This window comes from Thamnophis elegans, chromosome 4 (assembly GCF_009769535.1).
Source record: "Thamnophis elegans isolate rThaEle1 chromosome 4, rThaEle1.pri, whole genome shotgun sequence".
Taxonomy (NCBI): domain Eukaryota; kingdom Metazoa; phylum Chordata; class Lepidosauria; order Squamata; family Colubridae; genus Thamnophis; species Thamnophis elegans.
In genome coordinates, this window is record NC_045544.1 from 72217371 (window position 1) to 72239328 (window position 21958).

Consider the following 21958-nt stretch of genomic DNA (forward strand, 5'->3'; position numbering starts at 1 on the left):
TAGAACCACAAAAGTAATGCTTGTCCACTGTACCTGGGATAAAGTCCAACAGCAACATCTTGCATTTCTCCATTGCTTATGCTGAAACAGTTACTGGTCACCTGTAAAAATAAAGTTAAAATCTATGATTAGATTTATCAGAATAATGTAGAAATGCCTTAACCTAATGAAAGCATTGTTTAAAGAGAAGGCAGCTAAGACAAAAGCCAATCATAATATTTATCCCCAACATAAATAACACCCTTTCATATTACAATATATGAAGCAGAGACACGGATTTTATAATAATCCAGTTAGAAACAGAAATCCTAGTGTCTCCATTGACATGCTGAAAATTAATTTATTAGTTTTAATGTAAAAAGTACAGAAATATTTTTAGTTTATGAATGCTTGCAAAATTATATTAATCATAAATTAAAATAAAATCTGCCCTCAGTGTAATTTCAAATGCTTTGGCAGCAGTTAATTTAAATGGATAAGTGTATACACACACACACACATACATATACACAAACACACTCTGTTTTCTTCTTAAATTGCATTAATTAGTATGTCACTAGTTAACCCATTCAGACAATCCCTATCATTTATCAAAGCTATACATCTTAATTATGTTTCTCTGACTGCTATTGGAAACATAATTCCAGACAAGACTTGTGAACTCTGATTTTTTCATTTTAAGCAGTAAAAATATTGGTTACAAAAATATTGACTTTGCTGTTCAGAACACAGATGAACAGCTCATTGCAGATGGGAGAAAAGTTTTCATTTTTTTCTCAAATTCCGAAGAAACCCAGGAGGAGAGGTGAAAAAATATATACCTTCATTTTCTCAAAATCATTATTATACATAAGCAGATAAAATGCTGCAGGCTAGCACGGAGTGATTGACAGAAGCAGAATATGCCAGGGAGCCTTGAGGGGAGTACTGCAGTAGTTGTTTGAATGTTGTTGGTGGCCTATTCATCCTTCCTTTAAAGTAGCCTGCTACACATAAATACATCCAATGATACTCTCAGCAGAGTTGAATAGGGTTGAACTAGCACACAGTGGCATTATAGGAATCAAAAGCTTGTCCTTTATCTTGGACAAAAAACATATTGTGTTGATGCTACTCTGGCAGAAAGAGGAGGAAAATGTGCATTTGGAAATATTATAACCATCATCTGCTTAGTCCTTATGGTAGGCGGAGAGACTGACCACATAGAGGAAGATTGTTCTTTGTAGGTTTCTTATGCTCACTCAGAATGGCACACTATGGTAGATTTGATACACTGAGGTGAATCCCTACATGCTGTTGCCCAGAAGGAAATAGGAGAATGAAATGTCAGTTCTTGCTATGACCAATCCTTTACACAGAAAAACATGGCGGTGACAAGTCATTGAGCAGAGGGTGCTATCTGCATTCTCTTTTTCTACAGCCTAGTTTCTTTTTAACAGTAAGAGAAGAGAGGATGATTGTCTCCTGTGTGCATGCCTCTTTGCTTGTCTGAAAGGAGGTCACTTGTAGAGAGAAAAATAAAACCCAGGGAAGCATGGCAATGCTGGAAAGCTCCACTCTGTCTGCATATAATTCCTCTAGAGGATGTAATGGGAAGAATTGTGCTTGGCCAACCAAGAAGCAACTTTGTCAGTAGAAAGCCTTATCCTCTGTTTATTGGGAGATACAAAGAATAACATAGAATAGCAGGCTTGGAAGGGACCCTGGAGGTTTTCTAGTCCAACCCCCTGCTCAAGCAGGAGATCCTATACCATTCCAAACAAATGGCTGTCCAATCTGTTGTTCAAAACCTCCAGTTATAAAGCATCCACAGCTTCTGGAGACTAGTTGTTTTAGTGTCAGGAAATGCATCCTTAGTTCTAGATTGGATCTCCCTTTGATGATCTTCTACTTCTTAGACTTAGACTAACTTTATTGTCACTTTGAATGTACACTAATCAGTACACCAGCATGTAGGGATTCACCTCAGTGTATCATTAAAATGAAAATTCATTGCAAACAGCTCTCAAAGGGTCACCATCTCCAATATGCACTACATAAACATGACAAAATAAATAAATACAAAATTATGCATATACTCACATATATTATATGACACAGAGAAACAACAGTCTACTTTGGATGTATACATGTACATGGCGAAAAAAATGAATCTTGCGAGTTTACCAGATAGATGGCATAGGAAACAACGCTGTTACAGAAAAGTTTGTTAATTCTTGTCCTGCCCTCAGATTCTTTGGAGACTGGGTTCCCCCCTTTGTAGACAGCCTCTGAAGCGCTGGGATGCAGCTATCATGGCACTCCTAATCCTTCTCTTTGATAGGCCAGACATACCTAGTTTCATTAACTATTCATCATACAGTTTAGTCTCCAGACTCCTTATCATCTTGGTTGCTCTTCTCTGCACTCTTTCTAGGACCTCAGCATTTTGTATTGATGCAGTATTCCAAGTGTGGTCTCCCTAGTGTACTATCACTTTGTGTGATATTGGTGCTAACCCTGTGTTGATGCTTCCTAGGATTGCATTGGCTTTTTTGGAAGCTGCAGTAGACTGCTGATTCATACTTAATGGTGGTCCACCAGGACACAGAGATTCCTTTCACTACTGTTGAGCGAAGTATCACCTATTCTATACCTGTGCATTTGATTTTTACTTGCCTAGGTGCAGGATCTTACTTTTCTCACCACTGAACTGCATCTTGTTGGATAGAGCCCAACAATAAAGTCTGTCAAGATTCTTCTGAATCTTCAGTCTATCTTCTAAGATGTTGGCAATTCCCCCCAGCTTGGTGTCATCTCCAAATTTGATGAGTTCCCATTCTATCCCCGCATCCAAATCATTTATGAAGTGATGAAGAGTACTGGGCCTAAGACAAAACTTTGAGGTATTCCACTTCATGCTTCCTTCCATGTAGATGTAGTTCCATTGAGGATTACATGCTGAGTGTGATTGGTCAGCCTGTTTTAAGTCTGTCTGGTAGTGATCCTGTCTTTCCAACATTTTTTTCTATCTTACCAAGGAGGCAACTGTGGTCTACTTTGTCAAATGCCTTACTGAACTCTAAGTAAACTATGTCCATAGTATTTTCCCAATACACTAATTTATTCACTTTGATTAATTTGATTAATCTATACACACCAAAGTACCCTCACTAGGGGCAACGTTCAGTGAGTAAGATCATAAGGTGCCTGCTTGCTTCACTGATCAGAAAAAGAAGCTCTCAGTAACTACATTTGCCAACAAATGTAAACTATTTATGAGCTTTTTGCTGAAAATTTTAAAAAATGAACTTGTGATTTATGAGTTGGATGATTACAAAAGATAGGCTATGAAAAAAGGAAGCCACAATCTAACCTTAGAGAGGGGATAAAATATAAATGCTTTATAACTGCTGGTCACTCCTTTATAACCTTGTATTTATTCCTTTTCTCTTTCATTTTATTTTTTTCTCATTTACTAATTATTTTCTTTTCTTTCTGTTTATTTTCTTTTTTAAAATTTGTATTGTTTTTATTCTGTAAACATTTCTTTAATAAAAATTAATTAATAAAAGAAAGAAAGAAGCCAAACACTCTGGCAGAGCTATCTACTTTCTCAAACCAATCTCCTTTGCCATTGTGCCTAGGGGATGCAAACAAGGGAGATAAGACAGAAGTATGCAGCTACTGCCATCTTATCTCAATCAACTACTGGAGGCAAAACTCAAGAGAAGCCATGGGAGCAAGGGAAAATGGTTTTCAGGAAATAACTGACTGGGTAAGATCTTACTTTTCTTGTGTAACCTGTGCTGCAAGGCAGAGAAAGGAGGAAGGATTTGTATTTAATATTTGCTGCCTGGCTGCCTCTCATTACATGGACATGATTTATATGTCTACATGGCTAGAGTTAAAAAAAGAATTCCCTAGATACCCAAATCACGTGTGAATTTATGAACAAGGTAAAATGTACGTAGCCAACAAAATCCAAGAATGGAAACTATGTTTTTAACCTGAGTTCACTATAACATGAGCTTTAGAAATGGGCTTTGGATATGGATAAGTCAGATTTGTTCCGCCATAACATTCACAGGAGGAACAGGACAGGTTGTGATCTCATCACTCTTATAGATTCTATTAAAGTTTTGACATCACTTGTGTACTAAATTATGTTCTAAGATTTGTTGCAAGGTGGTGCAGCAGTTGCAAGAGCCAAGGTGACACAATGGTTAGAGTGCAGTACTGCAGGCTACTTCAACTTACTGCTAGCTGCAGTTTGGCAGTTCAAATACAGTATCACCAGATCAAGGTTGACTCAGCCTTCCATCCTTCCGAGGTGGGTAAAATGAGGATATGCTGACTCTGTAAACTGCTTAGAGAAGGCTGTAAAAGCACTATGAAGTGGTATATAAGTCTAAGTGCTATTGCCATTGCTATAAGCAAATGAAAGCATATCGATCTATGTGCTTCCCATCTTTTAAGTCAAAGGAGAGAATAGTGTATCCATACGCAGATGGCTAAAGTTAAGATTAGAGCTTAATGTCGGACTACCAGGTAGATATGCAAATGTGCCACCTATTAAGGGAGGCTGAAGTAGAAGGGTTATTAATGATTTATACCTCCTGTGGATAAAGAAAAGAAAATTCTGCTAATTAGCATGTAAAGAGAGATTATATTTAAGCTAAGGTTAATGACATTTTTTTCATAATTAATTCCTTTATTTAGTATTCATAGTTCCTTGATTGGGGTATTGTTACCTTGATTGTTGGTCTACTGTTAATCTTGGAATTAATCTCTGCTCTTCTGGATGTTGATTGTTGGTGAGGAGTTTTGGTCTTTTTTTCCCTTTCATTGTTTCTTTTGAGTGGTATGTAGATGTTGTTTATTTCTGTGCTTGTTGATGGCCAATTTGTCTGAGTGCCAGGTTGATTCTCTGATGTTTTTGGATTTAGCTTAATCTAGGATACTCACAGTTTCTTAGTTGAAACTATGGTTGAGTCTGGCCATGTGTTGTGAAATTAAGTAGTTTCATCCTGTCTTCCAACTGCTAATTGATGTTTATGGATGTGCTTTGCTAGTCTTCTTCCTGTTTGTCCTACATAGTGGCTGTTACAGTCCTACACTGTATGTTACAGATGACTCCTGTTTTTTCTTCTGGGGCTGCTGGGTCTTTTGGCTTACTTAGGGTGTCTTGATTTGTGTGCTATGGTGATGTGATTGTAATAGTCTGTTGGTGGTTTCTAAGATATTTTTGATGCATGGCAGTGTTATCTTTCATGGCTTTTGTTGATTGTGCTATGGTAGGTTGAGTGGCACTTTTTTTTTTTAAAGTAATTTTTATTGGTTATACATTTTTTTAAGAGTAAAACATACAAATACAATGTTAAACATACAATCCCCCCTCTCCCCCCCCCCCCCGTGATGACAGTCCTTCACAGCCCAACTTTTTTTTTCCTTCCTCATTGTTTGGTCTCTAAGCCGCATCTTCTCGTTACAAAATTCAGGGATCTATTACAATACCCATGTTCACTTTTAGTTCCCATTGTTAACAACTGCTATTTAACTTTCCCCGTTTTAAGTCCCTGCTATTCTCCTTGTCGCCCACATACACCATAAGTTCCAGCTAAGATAATGTTCCGTTTCTCCTTTGTCCCTCAACCAACCCGTCATTCTGTCCATTTCTGCACATTCATAGATCTTTTTAATTATGGCATCTTCCGACGGTATGGCACTTTTTGATAAAGTTGCATGGGTATCCATTTTGTTGGAAGACATTGTTTCCTTTTTCCGACAATCAAGGTTGCTGCAGTGTGTTTGTGTTTATTCAAATAGTATTCTTACACAGTTCTCTTGTGGGCAGTTACTTTGGCACTGCAATACTTGGTGGGTGTGGTTACTTTTATCATAGACATATTTTAATTTGACTGCCTCTGCTGATGAGGATAGAGCCTGCTATTATTTTCTTCTCTTGTGATTTTATTCCTTTCAAGATTTTATTGATAATTTCATGTGTTTTCTCTAATTGGTCCTTTTTCATTATGACAAAAGCATCATCTGTGTACCAGATCCAAACTTTGAGCTGTATGCATGGGAGTGCTGTAGATTCAAGGTGTTTTGTTAACAGTCTCACATCCTGAAAATGGTGGTTCCATTAATGTTCCCATGATTTGTTGATTTATTTGTCCAGTAAACAGAGAGTATGTGGTCAGGTGAAGGTTGATTAGGTCCATGATTCTGGTTATTTCAATCTTGGTGTATTTGGTTAAGTCAGATGTGCTGTGAAGTAGTGCTGTCATGGATTCTTTTGCCACTTCTGGGTCTATCGAAATGAAAAGTGCTGTGACTCCAAATGAGATCATGATTTCACCTTCATCTATGTCATTCAATCAGTCAGTCAGTCCTTTGTCAGTTATTTTGCAATGTTGTAGGTTGGGATTCCTCATCACAATACAATTGGATGGAGAGAGAGATATCTGACTTCGGTATTTGGAGATGTCCATAACAACTTTGTTATGCAGACCTAAGAATGGTGTTTTGAGGGGCTAGAGAAAATGTGATTCAGATAGGCTTCATGAAGGAAGTGAAAAGCAGTTGAATGGAATCCACAAAAGCTAAGGCAAGAGAACACGGACTCTTATTCTCATTCTTTGACTATGCTAGAAAGTGTTGGGAAATACCAGAGACTAGAAGTGAAGGGAAAGAATTTCCAGAGACCTTCAGAAGAAGAATGAAAGCTGAAAGACTATCACTTATGAGAAGGAAATGGGCAGCAACTGTCCCCTGTTATTATTACATCTAGACACTTGAAAAAAGACACTGAGAAAAGTAATCAGGTGACTTTGGGGAGGAAGCAAGAGAGAATAAGGTAAGAAGGTAATAAAGTATGAGAGAAAAGTAATAAATCAATAATAGAGCAGTAAAATGGCCAACAGGATGATGTAAGAAGTACAATAATGTAGAAGGTAGATTTCTCAGTGTGGGACAAAGCTGTTAATGAGTATGAGAGAAGAGGGGAATTAAAAGTCTAAAGCTGACTAGAATTATAAAAAATAACAGAATAAAGATAACAGATTCCATGTAGTCCTTGATTTATTCAACATTCATTTGGTCATGAATAATGTATTGAAAGGGTAGTTGATCACAAACTAAATATTATTTAGCAGTGTGAAGCACTGCAAAAGAGAAACACACATATTTAGTTTATGACAATTGAAGTATAGTTTACAAAATATGAGAAATAAATGTTTGATTCTTTTCTGCTTTGATCAGACTCTACTATGAGTACTAAGTCCTGAACAGATTCAGAGAAGAAAGCAGAAATTATCAGAGATTATGAAGATATTCAAAGTAGAATGAATTATACAGAGATTTAACGTGTGGGGTTAAATAGCCATCTCTCTTGGATTCTTTATTTTTGATTCCTCATTATTTCTACTTGCCCATTTGCTTTATATACATCTAGGGATTTAAAATTTTAGATCTTACTAAATTTCCAAAGGTATCATTAATAGAAAATCTATCTCTAGTATCATTGTTTGCTTACTCATTAAGGACTTTCATTTCCTACTTTTTTTTCAACATACAATAAAATACTTAGAGAGTGTGTTCATTTTTTTTCAACTTTAAAATACATTTATCAAATTTATACAACCTTCTACATCAAGTGTGCATACAACTTGTACAAAGCACGCAAAATAGTTAAAACAACCCAGATATTGTTTTTATCAGGTTTAAAGTCCAATTGCATTTAACACTAGTAGTTCGGCAGTTCAGAATTATGGGAGACAACACACAGAAGAGTAACCTGAGTACTTCAACCATAGAACAGAATATAGTACATGGCACATTTAAAGGAGATAATAGCGTACTACGATAGATAGGGGAATAGAGTCCACTTCTCTTTAAAGTCTTGTTCTCTGACCATCTGGCTAGACATAATCTTTGAAGAACAAACCCAAATGTCTTACTGGTATAAGCACTGTTTTGCGGTTCATAAAACGAGAGCCACTTTACAGCCAGATCGTACAACATTACAGCTGCCCTCTTTGCCAATGTCCCAAAAGACTGCTGCCGTGGCCAACCACTAATATGAAATATTAATAGAAACTGAACACAAAAGAAGAACAAAGAGAAAGAACGATGTAAGCAATCTACTGGTTAGATTAAATTTTTTGAGCCGTAACATGAAAAGACCCTGAAGGATCTTTTCTTGAAAGCATTTCTTTTTACCTGAAGGGGAAGTGGACCTGCTGAGATTCAGGTAGAACAAACTGTGATTTAAGAATGTTACCAGTTGGCTTTTCTGACTGTAGCTTATTAATTAATAATTACCTTATTTTAATTACTTTATTCTTTTGTAGATTAAAAAAAATCTGCAAACAAGGCAGAGCCTTCTATGCAGCATTGCCTTTACCCTTATAGAGCAAAAGAAATTAATTGCTTCCTGAAGGTAAGCTTGCAGTTCTGCACTCTTGTATCTTACATTTCATGAGCTCCTATCTTGGGTCTGTCTGTATATTGAAATGTTATACATATACAGATTGAACTTTTAATTGAGATTACTCATATGCTGCACAAAATGGGGAATTGGGCTCTGATTATTACAGGGGCCTCACTAATTTTTCTAACCCCATTTTTTTTAACTTCTTGGAACACTTATAAGTCAGATCACTGAAGTAGTGGGGAAATATTTACTTCATTACAGAACTTATATCGCTGTCTACCTGAAATGGTGATTCTATGGTGCTCATAACAACCCATAGAAAAACAGGCTTAAAAACAAAAGTACCTTTCCCCAAGTGCCAGGCCATCCATCCTTGCAGTCAGTGGCGGGATTCAAATAATTTAACAACTGGTTCTCTGACCTAGTGTTTTCTTCCAGCAACCAGTTCGCCAAACTGCTCAGAAAGTTAACAACCAGTTCTCCCGAACTGGCATTAACTGGCTGAATCCCACCACTGCTTGCAGCTCAACCCCCATCCTAGTCCAATGCTTGGCTCAGCCCTCCAGAAGGCTAAATGGTAGGCATCAGTTTGATCTCAGATGTGAGTGTTTGAAACCAGAGGTGGGTTTCTGCTGGTTCGGCCCAGATTGGGTGAACCGGTAGTGGTGGCAATGGGAGGCGTATGTGCAAAAGCATCACACACACGCACAAGCAAACCAGTACTAAAAAAATTGGAAACCCACCATTGTTCAAAACAACTTGGAAGCCACCGAGAAGGAATATGTCTAAGGTCCCATCCGGTGGCAACTTTTAAAGAAGGTGATCTGGAGTGCACCCACGCTGTCTAACCTAATAGGAAATACCTTCAGGGAGCAGCACTCCCAAAATAACCTAGCCCTACACCATGTAAATGTGAAAGCAACTGGGAGCCAGTGTTTCAATAATGTTAATCAGGTGAACCACAGGGCACTCAAAACTGAAACGTCTGCTGTATTCTGGACCAATTGTAGCTTCTGGATGGTCTTCAAGGCAGCCCCAGTTAGAGCACACTGCAGTACAGGTAGTCCTCAACTTACAACCATTACCTTAGCCCAAAATTTCAGTTGTTAAGTGAGACATTTGTTCAGTGAGTTTTCCCCATTTTAGGATATTTCTTGTCCATGTTGTTAAGTGAATCACTGCAGTTGATAAGTTAGTAACCTGGCTGTTAAATGAATGTCCCATTGACTTTGCCTTCAAAAGAAGATTGCAAAAGGTGATCACATGACTCCAGGATGTTGCAACAGTCATAACTATGAAACAATTGGCAAGAATCTGGATTTTGATCACATGACCATGGGGATGCTGCAAAGGTTGTAATTGTGAAAAGCAGTAATCATAAGTCACTTTTTTTCAGTGCTGTTGAAACTTCAAACAATCACTAAATGAACTGTTGTAAGTTGAGGGCTATCTGTAATTCAAATGGGAGATGACTAAGGCAGGAGTGATTGTGGGGAAGGCCTCCCAGTCCAGGAATTGGTGCACAAGATGAATTTGTGCAAAAGTCCCCCTGGCCATGTTTGTCCCTCTCCTCTTCCAGCAGGACCTGTGTATCAAAAAGGACTTCCAAACTGCACACCAGATCTGTGCAAGTGAACGTTGCCCCATCCAGAGTCAGAGACATTAACTTTGGCAAGATGAGACAAATTACTGCATAAACTTTCATTGAGATTTAATATACCAAACCCCAAATCTCCAAGCATCCACAAATGAAATACCTCAAAAACCTTCTGTTCTGCTTACTGAGCCTTTGGCTGCCATTTTTTTTTAAGTGTAGTCTCTCAGCTACTGAAATGTATCCTGCCTTCACTGATTTCTCAAAGACTGATTATACTCCTTTATGTCATCTGCATAAGATTCACATTCTCCTAATATGTTGTTTTATTTGAGTATGCTGTACTGCTTAAAATATGCAGGAAAAAACAGCCATAATCCATTTTATATTTTTGATTTGGTAGTTCTTGGATCCCTCAGATATTATAAAGCAAATTGTGGCTTCTGTAAGGAAACAATTTACAGTATTCTCTATATATTTTAAATGCTACCTCATCATTTTTATTTTATTTTTAATTTTGTGACATTTTTCAATACACATAAAAATGTTTTCCAGTTCTTTAAAACAAAACAAAACTTGGTATTCATTCTATTCATAATCATGTACTTCTTTTACTTAGCTGTTTGTTATATACAATCCATTTTTACAATACACTATGCATCTGAATCTCTCTTCATTCTCAAAATCAAACCCCATTGATGATTAGTTATACACTGAACTATAATGACATTAAATCAATACTAGGCCTGTTTCTATTTTTCTCCTGTAGAATTGTTTAGGATGGGGAGGAGGGAGACAGACATGCACATTTTAAAAAACCTATATACCAGATAACCGGTGTATCCAAGACCTGCCAAAAGTGGTTCAATTTAATTATGCACCAAATAAAGCCTGATAGTCAAAATAGGAAAGCATACAGAATACTGCAACATTTTTTGTATGTGCATGTGAACTAAGAAGATCAGGGTGAGTTGCATCTATGACAGGGGCGGTATTCACGTAGCCTTCCACCTTTGTGCTTTTGGCTAAAAAAGGGCCTAAATGGGATGCCATAGAGCCTGCGTGGGTGGGTGGCGCCACCTGCGATTTCCGCTACCGGTTCAGGTGAACCGGTCCAAACCGGTAGAATACTACCTCTGATCTATGACCATGAAGTTAGAAGGAAAATGCTAAAAATGGAACAAGGATTTTTTTTTCATAGGTAAATACTTGAGGATTTTTTCCTAGATTTTTCACCCCCTTCTCCAGTTTTCTGGTCAGATTTGGCCCATTTTCAAACTCTTATCTTTTGCTGCCTCCTCCCTCCATACTATGACTTGGTCCTATTCTACACATTTTGTATTTGAAGTTTCTTCATATTTTATTTTCAATTATAAAGTAGGTATCACAGCAAATATTGGAAGCTGTAATACTGTTTTTAGAATTATTATAGTAGATTTAGAATGGAAAGGCATAATGTTATATGTTTTTCACAGTAGACTTAGAACTTAGAGTAACTTTATTGTCACTTTGAATGTACACTAATCAGCATACATTAAAATGTAATTAGTAGTATTTTAGTTTCCCATTCAACCTTTCATTTCCTTCTCCTACCAATCTTTTGTATACCTTTTCATTATATAATTGGGTTTTATTTCCTTTCCCTCTCACTTTCATAGTTTTCTGTTATTGCTCTGATTTTTAGTCCTTTCTCCTTTCTGATCTCTACAGCATTTTCATACCTTCTGGGCTTCAAGAAGCAGGTTAAATGTATTAATTCCAGTTACTTGATATTTGGATATCACTTACATCTTACATTTTCTGTCTGTCTCTTTTCTTTTAAATTTATCTTAATTTAGATAGTAATGTGATGTTTTAAATAATTCTCTGTATGAGGCTTAGTTGTTATAGACACACTGTAATTATTACAGATACAGATAAGCATGGGAACCTTAAAAATGTGGGAAGTAGTATACTCAGGTTTCATATTTTTCTAACGAACAGATTCCAGTGGCCTCAAACTACTAAAATGGGCCCCTTGGTTCTTTCAGTTTTTAGATTCTCTTTTAGTTTTAAATTCAGTCCTTATATACATGAAGAAAGAAATGCCTGTACTGAGTTCAGGAACTATTACATTTAAATAAGCTGCTTTTTAGTGATGGCAGTGCCAATAATTCTAAGAAAGTTAAGAAGAACTGGGAATATAATTATCATCCCAGATCAGCTCTCGAAGCTTCTCTAAAACCAAAATACATTTGATCTACAGTTTAGTTTCTGAATTGTGAGATATCTTGCTTCCATTGGGCAGTAGTTTAAAAAAAATTCATTTCTCTGAAATTCTATTAACAGTAGACTTGTTTAGTCTCAAAGCAACCCAAGTCTAGTTAGCCTATGATGATATACAGTCTACATATTTCTATTCTGAATCATGTGAAAAGAATAGGACCAGCATTTAAAATAAATTAATATGTGGACATATTAATCAAGAGAGGAAAATGAGACAAAGAGATTGTGAAAAAGGTTCCCGTAACTTAAGAAAATATTTGGTGTTTCTATTCCACCACTATAATTTTTTAAGCCAGGATGGGGAAATAAAAGTACTTGTTGAAAACATGGATATAATAGGAGTATAATAATACAAAGCAAAATATGAGTAAATAGAATCACTCTTGAATGTAAAATAAAATCTAACATATTACAAAATATTGGAACAGGAGTGTTATCTAGTTGCTTTGGTCTGATTGCTAAAAAACAGTTGTTTTATGCAAAATGCCTGCTCTCTTCCTCGTTCTCTCTTTCTCTTTTTAAAGGCAGCCTAACAAGGGTATAACTAAGTTGCATAAATAGAAGAGAATATTTGTAGCTCGGGCTTGAGCTATGGAGTTCTTTGTGTTCATTGTTTGCTTGCAGACATTTCATTATTACTGATTACAATATTCATTACCTAGTTGGTTAATGATCTGTCTGCAAGTAAACAACCAAGCTCAGAGAACACCAATGAGATATATAAAATCATACATGGCATGGAAAAAATTGTGTCTTTCTCTCTCTCAAAGTACTAGGATTAGGGGCCATCCATTGAAGCTGATTGCAAAGAGCTTAGAACAGACAAAAGCAAGCAAGATTGCTCAATGGTTTTAAAAGGAGATTGGAAGACAGATCTATAAGGGCTATGACTCAATGTTATGTCCGTGCTAGGGGGTAGCATGCTTCAAATATCAGTTATGCAGAAACAATAATTATGCTCCCATTCCATACATATGACCACTAGAGGCAGATGTTTGGCCATGATGAAAAAGAAAATACTGCATTAAAAAGAACTTCGGTCTGGTCCAGGGATAGTGTTCTTTTGTTGATATGCCAATATAATTTTGATAATATGACTCTTTCACCATAAAAGAAGCCTAAGCTCACATACCTTAAAAACCCTTCAAGATATAAGGAAAGATTTTTTGTTCCAAAATTTTGAGTCTGGGGTATCTGAGAATATAACACATTTTCATCCCAGTAATGAACTACTTTACAGAGTATGCAAAATCATTTATTTTGCATTTGAAAACATTCTACACTGTCTCATTTTTAAAGACTTCATCTATCAACTGAGTAACTCCTGAAGAGTATCAATTGCAATTGCAGTATAAGATTTATTCAAACCCTTCCTATGGAAAAAAATAAATAAAGTAAAGAGCATGTTACCATGACAAAAAGCTAAGTTCACAATTTCTAATATTCTACCTTTTCCTTGCAAGACACTCCTGATCTCTAAAAGAATTCATAACAGCTTCCCCTTCCACCCTAGAATCTCACATGTATTATGGGACAGCAATGATCTATGACATTATTCTTTTAGCTACATACAATGAACAGCATACTTAGCATTATCCTTTAACATGAGTTGAGCACAGACTTCAAATAAGTAAATAGCTTCTCTGGTTAATTATTATCTTTCTTTTTCAGTAGCATGGATTAATTTTCTAGCAATGCTTCTAAATTCAGGAGTTTGGCCAAGATCAGCTCTTTTCCAACCTGTTGCTTTCAGATACAGCAGGATTACAACTGTCAGAATCTACAGAGTTGCAAGCCTAACATACCAGGCAGAGGTAGAATTTATGGAAGAGCAAATTTGAGAAACAATTTTGGGAAGGCCTTCAGGCATGACTTAGTTTTAGTGTGAGAAAACTCTCATGATTACCTAGTAACCGATTGCTATCCATTGGATTAAACTATGTTTACTGCTGCTGCTGCTGCTGCTGCTGCTGCTGCTGCTATTATACAATTGTATCACAGCGGCCAGTTGTTTCACCGGATTTGGCATTGGTTACTAGTCAGGCCCCACCCAGGGGCCTAGGACGTCGTAACATATTTTCGTAATATACGTGCAGATCCAAGCAGTGCGGCTTTTTGCATTTGACTGATGGTGATTTTGTCAATTTTTAACTATTTTAAATGTAATTCCAGTGCTTTTGGAATAGCACCCAGTGTGCCAATTACCACTGGAATTACCACTGCTGGTTTGTGCCATAGTCGTTGAATTTCGATTTTTAAGTCCTGGTATTTTGCGATTTTTTCATGTTCCTTCTCGGCGACCCTGCTATCACCTGGTATTGTGATGTCTATGATTGTGACCTTGTTTTTCTCAACCAGTGTGATGTCTGGTGTATTATGTGCCAGTATTTTGTCCATTTGTATACGGAAATCCCACAAGATCTTGACCATCTGATTTTCGGTGACTTTTTCAGGCTGATGTTCTCACCAGTTTGTTGCTGTTTTAATATTATAATTTTTGCACAAATTCCAATGGATCATTTGTGCTACTGAATTGTGCCGCAATTTATAATCAGTCTGCACAATTTTTTTACAGCAGCTGAGTATGTGATCAACAGTCATCAGCTTCTTTGCAAAGTCTGCATTTGGCATCATCAGAGGATTTTTTGACTTTGGCCTTAATGGCATTTGTGCAGATAGCTTGTTCTTGCGCAGCCAGGATTAGTGACTCTGTTTCTTTCTCTAATGTACCTGTTGTTAACCATAACCAAGTTTGTTCACTGTCCACTTTATCTTTTATTTTTTCCAGAAATTGGCCATGCAGTGCTTTGTTCTGCCAACTCTCCATTCTTGATTTTATCACATCTTTTCTGTATTCTTGTTTCGTCTGTTGGGCCTTCAGTAGATTTTTGTTCTTTACTTCGATTAATAGATGTTCTTGACTTTCTTTTAAATAATCAGCCAGTGCATGTTTTTCTTCTTCAACTGTTTGCTTCACTTGTAATAATCCTCTGCCACCTGATTTTCGTGGCAGGTATCAGTATCACCACGTGGATGTAAACTGTAGTGCATTGTCATTAGTTTCCTGGTTTTTCAGTCCAAAATGTCCAAATAAGCTTGTGTCCAGTTAACTATACCAGCTGTGTATCTTATAACTGGTATTGCCCAGGTATTTATGGCGATTATATTTCCACCATTCAATTTAGATTTCAAAATTTTCCTAATTCTGTTGGTGTACTCTCGCCTGACAATAGTTTTTACTTCTCCATGCTTGATGTTATCCAACTGCAGAATGCCTAAGTATTTGTAGGCTTCATTTTCATTGCATTTAATTAGTTGGTCATTGGGCATTTCAATTCCCTCACATGCAGTGATTTTGCCCCTTTTTATGGATACAGTGGCACATTTTTCCATGCCAAAATGCATTGAAATATCGGTGCTGAATACTCGGACTGTGTTTGTCAATGATTGGATTTATATTTCTGACTTTCCATAGAGTTTCAAATCATCCATATATAGTAAATGTGAAATTTTTTCAGCTTCTTTGGTTGTTTGGTAGCCTAATTTCATTTTTTTTAAGATTACTGATAGTGGGATCATTGAGATGATGAAGAGAAGAGGTGAAAGTTAATCACCCTGGAAAATTCCTCACTTGATATTAACCATTCCGCAGATCTCATTCCCTACTGCCAACTCAGTTCTCCATTGTTTCATCACCTTTTCAGTAAAGGATGTAATGTTTTTGCTAATGCCAGTTGTTTCTAAGCATTTTATGATCCAACCATGTGGCAGTGAGTTATTATTATTATTATACAATTGTATCACAGCGGCCAGTTGTTTCGCCGGATTTGGCATTGGTTACTAGTCGGGCCCCACCCAGGGGCCTAGGACATCATAACGTATTTTCGTAATATGCATGCAGATCCAAGCAGTGCGGCTTTTTGCATTTGACTGATGGTGATTTTGTCAATTTTTAACTGTTTTAAATGTAATTCCAGTGCTTTTGGAATAGCACCCAGTGTGCCAATTACCACTGGAATTATCACTGCTGGTTTGTGCCATAGTCGTTGAATTTCGATTTTTAAGTCCTGGTATCTTGCGATGTTTTCATGTTCCTTCTTGGCGACCCTGCTATCACCTGGTATTGCGATGTCTATGATTGTGACCTTATTTTTCTCAACCAGTGTGATGTCTGGTGTATTATGTGCCAGTATTTTGTCGGTTTGTATACGGAAATCCCACAAGATCTTGACCATCTGATTTTTGGTGACTTTTTCAGGCTGATGTTCCCACCAGTTTGTTGCTGTTTTAATATTATAATTTTTGCACAAATTCCAATGGATTATATTATTATTATTATTATTATTATTATTATTATTATTATCATCATCATCATCATCATCATCATCATCATCAAGCCACTCTGAAATAATTTTATGTTTTAAAATACATACTGGTCAGGATAATCAATAATTTTTACTCTGATGAGCATATGCATTATGCAACTGACAATAATAGCCTCCTGTCATGATATTCCTTTTGTGAAAATATCCTCTTCATTAAAATGATTGCTTAATGGGAATATTTAAGCACCAAATACTTCAGAAGACAAAAGCCTGCAGCAACCCAGCATTTTTATGTTCTAATATTGTCCATGAGAGGCAGGGGTGGGATTCAGCTGGTTCGGACCAGTTCAGGCAAACCGGTAGCTCCGACAATCAGCTGAGAGCGAACCAGTTTGCTCCAATGATCAGGTGGACCTGCCTACCTGCCCTTGCGCTTTACTTACCTATATCCTCTCAACTGATTAGCGTGGCAGAGAGGATTGCTGTGCCTCAGGTGTGTTACTCCCCAAAAAGTTATGTGAAAGATAAGTTTTGGTAAAACTGTGCACGCATGCGCGAAACATGCAATCACTGAACCAGTTGTTAAACCAGCAGGATCCACCACTGATGAGGGGCACATATAGGTATACCATATCTGAGCAGCAAAACATCAGATCATTACCAAATAGCAAAAAAGAGGCCTAGAAAACTAATAGGCTACTGTCATTCAGCAGTCATCTGATTATTGCAGTCTAGATGTGGCAAGGCTGGATCTAGCTGACATTAATGTGTTGTCTTGCACTTTTAAAAATATAATTTCACTTAAAAAAATACATTTGAAAGAATTAATATGTATTTTTTTTAAGTTGTCCGTTCTGAGAGGACTGGGGCTAAAGATCTGTCTAGATTAAAATCTGCTATGTTTCTGTAAGTGAATATTAGCCTGTTTATACAAGGTTTAGGAATTCTCTACTTTAACATGTGGTACTACAAGCATTACTACAATAAACATTGATATGATTTCATCAAGTGTCATTGACAATTGATATTATTTTATGTTTGTGGAAAGATGACTCCATTTATTTTGCACTGCCTGTAGCAGCAATATGTCATTGGTTGCTCATATAGATGCATATTTCTTTTTATTTTGGATAAGAATCTCAGTAATAGTTTTGGAAAATTATTACGACATGGCCAAAAGCTGTTTTCTTGTTCTCAGACCCCAACAGCCAGCAAGAGAAAATTATTATACAAATAAACTATGTAGGAAATAATAATGTTCTTATAGAGTACCTTTTTTCTGGGGAGATAATTTCTATGGAATGTCTAACCAACTTTTTATTAAACAAGGCTACTTTTATGTATTATGGGAGTGTAAGATAGGTATGAATTATATGATGTTTTGGAAGGAGTGTATCATTCAACTCTTCAACCAAGACTGGTTCTGTCCTCCCCAGCTGACCTAAGGAAACTGCAGAAAATCCATCTGTTAGCCATTAGATAAATTCTTATTGGGCTAAATATGTGAATGATGACTCAGAAATAAGAACTGTGATGTAGATGTAATGCAGAACTTTTAAAAACAATTAGTAAAACAACGGAGGCTTTATTTGTTGCCTTGAACTTTTAGGTTGCTATACATGAAGTAAAAATACAGAAAATAAAAAGAGAAAAGGAGATGGATAGCTGTTTCTCTTATCTACATTAACTGATCAGTTCCAGCTAGGAAAGAAAATATATTTCATTCTAAAGTGTTTCCACCAGATGTCTTGGAAATATAATAAAAATGATGTCTAAGTTAGACAAACATTATGTTAAGCTTAAAGCTCAAATACTTGCGGGTAGACTATCGAAGTTCAGAGATCTATATCTAATCACTATCTACCGGAAATTCTTAAGGAAATATTTCTCTCATTACCACTTCAAATCCAATTCTACTCTGTTTACAACCTAATAAGAAACTTTACATGCTTTCTTCTTTCCCCATTTTATTTTATCAAGTTCATTCACTGTTATCGGAAATGGTCTGATGACTATTCAAGAATTTTAATTTTACCAAATATATTCAAATTATTATTATTATTTTTTTTAATATAAAGATTTTATTGGTAAAAAGAAAATACAACATCCATAACTTGTAACAAACAATACAACTACATTTCGCGATATTCCCATACTATCAAATCATTATAAACATCAAAGGTTAGGTATCTTTCCCTCCCTCTTTTCTTCCCTCCCCCCCTTACTTCCTTCTCCCCTGCCTTCCCTCCTTTCTTTTCTCCTTTCCTCCTTTCCTTCCCCGTCCTTTCTCTCCCTCGGTCCCCCCTCCTTCTCACATACCTTTCCTCCTTCCCTGCCTCTTTCCCTCCTCCTTCCTTTTAATCTCCCTCCTTTCCTCCCTCCTTCCCTCCTTCCTTTCAACTCTCCTTCTCTCTTTCTTTCCCTCCCTCTTTCCCTCTTTACTACCCTCTTCTCTTCCCTCCCTCCTTCCTTCCCCAGTTTTCCTCTTTCTCCTCTTCTTCTTTCTTCCCACCTTCTTTCCCTTCTCTTCTTTCTCTTCCTCCTCTTTATCCTTCCCCCCTTCTTCTGCCTTTCCTATTCCTCTCCTTTCTCCTCTCCATCCTGACTTCCCTACTGCCCTCCCTCCCTCCCTTCTAACCTTTATTACATTTGCATGTTTTCCTCTGCTGAGGACAACCTGGTTTCTTTCCCTTTCCTTGCTTGAAGAGGCAAGGATTATAAGTCCTCTCGCCTCATCTAAAATGAAGTTTGATCGCTAATTTTATGCAGGTAATTATAGCGGATTTCCTATCAGCTTTTTAAAGTTTTCCCAACATTGTAGCGTAACAAAATTGCTCGACGGTGGGTTCTCGCCCCTGATACATTTCTCCTTTCGTTTATCTCTCAGTTGTTGTATATTGTTCATTTGAGTTATTAGTTTAATCGTATTAGGTTAGTCAGCTATCTCTTTTTATGTCTAGGTCTTTACTGACTCATCAAGCCATTTGTATAGCTTCTCCCAGACTGTATAAAAGTCTGTGTCTTCTTTGTCATTAATTCGCATCGTCAGTCTATTCATTTCTGCTAGTTCTAAAATTTTATTCATCACCATAGTGTTGGTGGGGGCATTTTCACTCTTCCAGCACTGTGCGTAAACAATCCTTGACGCTGTCAGAATATGGACTAGGAGGTATTGGTCAGATTTGCAAATTTTTTGATCTATTATTCCTAATAAGAAAGTTTCCGGCTTAAGGCATAGTTTAATTGACAGGATTCCATTCAGCCATCCTAGTATTTGCTTCCAATATGCTTTGGCTACCGGACACGTCCACCACATATGGTAGTACGTGCCCAGCACCGTTTTACATTTCCAGCATATGGCCGAAACTTTTGAAGACATTTTCGCCAGTCTTGTCGGTGGAAGATGCCAGCGGTAGAACATTTTATATATATTTTCTTTATAGGCCGTCGACTTTGTCAATTTTAGGTTCCATTCCCAGACTCTTTCCCAGTCGTCTAGGTCTATTGTGTGGCCAATGTTTTGGGCCCAGGTTACCATGACTTCTTTTACCCTTTCTGCTTCCGTTTTTCGAATCAGTAAGCAGTTGTATATTTTGAAATTAATTTCTCATCTGGTCCAATTAAAATTTTATCTAATTCCTGGTTCTTGTTCTGGAAGCCAAGTTGTGCTAGATCGAATTTGTGTTTGTTTTGAATTTGGAGATATGGCCACCAATCAATGTTTATTCCCTTATCAGCCAAATTTTCCCTGGGGTTTAGTTTGTTTTGGTCGTCTAGCAGCTGTTGGTAGGTAACAATTTTATCCAAGTTACCAAATTCGGGTATATCAGGGCTTCCGTCGGAGATATCCATTTAGGTAGTTGCGTGTAGTATCTCCTTCTAATTTCGAGCCAGTCCTTAATCAATACCCCCCTTAAATGGTGACTACTAAAATAATTGTGGATTTTATTTCCCTCGCACCATAGGTAGTTATGCCACCCGTATTGCAGGTCGTGGCCCTCTATTGTTAAGATTCTTTTATTAGCTAACATTACCCATTCTTTTATCCACATAGTTGTTGCTGCTTGATGATATGTTTTCCATTCCGGTAATCCCATTCCCCCTTGAGTTCTTTTATCCTGCAGGTGCATATATTTTATTCTGGGCTTTTTACCATTCCATATAAAGTTTCGAATCATTTGTCCAAATCATTATAAAATTTTTCCCCTAGTTTGACCGGTGCCGTTTGAAATAGGTAGAGGATTTTTGGCAGAACATTCATTTTAATTACTGCGACTCTTCCCATCAGTGATAGTTGTAGTTTTGACCAGTTTTTTAAGTCCTTTTGGGTATTCTGTAACAACTTATCATAGTTGTCTTCTTTTATGGAAGAGCATTTCGCAGACAGCCAGATCCCTAAATACTTAATTTTTTTAGTTACCTTTAATTCCATTGTTTCCTCTAGTTCTCCAATCTGGTTTTGGGGAAGTTTTTTATAATCATTTTTGTTTTTTCCTTGTTTATTTTTAAACCGGCCACACACCCAAAGTTCTCAATGTCCTTCATCAAATTCGGTCCTGAAAGTAAGGGGTCTTCTATGATAAAGACCATGTCATCCGCGAAGGCCTGTACTTTATATTGTTCTCTTTTTATGGTCAAGCCCCTAATTTCCTGATTTGATCTTATCCGATTTAAAAGGACCTCTAGTGACGTAATAAATAGTAGTGGGGAGAGCGGGCACCCTTGTCTAACACCCTTTCCAATTTGTATCCTCTCCGTTAGTTCCCCATTGACTATAATATTTGCAGATTGCCGTGAATATACAGATTCTATAATCCTAATAAATTTATCGCCAAATTTCATCATTTTTAGTTGAGTGGTTAGAAAGTTCCAATCTAGGTTATCAAAGGCTTTCTGAGCGTCGACAAAGATTAATGCGAGTTGTTTCTCGGATCTTGTTTGATAGAATTCCAGGGTATCAATTATTATTCTTGTATTGTTTCTAATATGTCTTTTTGGGAGAAAGCCGTTTTGATCCGAATGTATACTCTGATTTAATATTATTTTTAGTCTTTCCGCCAATATTGATACAAAGATTTTGTAATCTGCATTTAACAGGGATATGGTCTATAATTTTGGACCTTGCTACTGTCCGCCTCTTCCTTGGTATTAGGGTGATGTAAGCTTCCCCCCATGATTTTGGGACCCTACCATTTTGTAATGCCTCATTACATAGTTCTAATAGTTTATCTTCTATGGTATTTTGAAGTTTTTTATATATTTCCGACGGAAGCCCATCCGGCCCAGGTGTTTATTGTTTTTTTGTTTTTGAATGGCCTTTTTCAGTTCTTCTTGTGTGATTTCTTTATCGAGCAT

The 21958-nt window shown here is 36.9% G+C and overlaps 1 protein-coding gene across 2 annotated transcripts in view; it reads right to left on the bottom strand.

The window, feature by feature from the left end:
* The window catches only part of SMYD3 (SET and MYND domain containing 3), a 341929-nt gene that overhangs the window by 86303 nt on the left and 233668 nt on the right, over window positions 1-21958 (bottom strand). For both annotated transcript variants that reach the window (XM_032217105.1, XM_032217104.1), the window contains exon 6: window positions 34-101. In XM_032217105.1, coding sequence (XP_032072996.1) covers window positions 34-101 — 68 coding nt within the window. The remainder of the gene's footprint in view (window positions 1-33; window positions 102-21958) is intronic.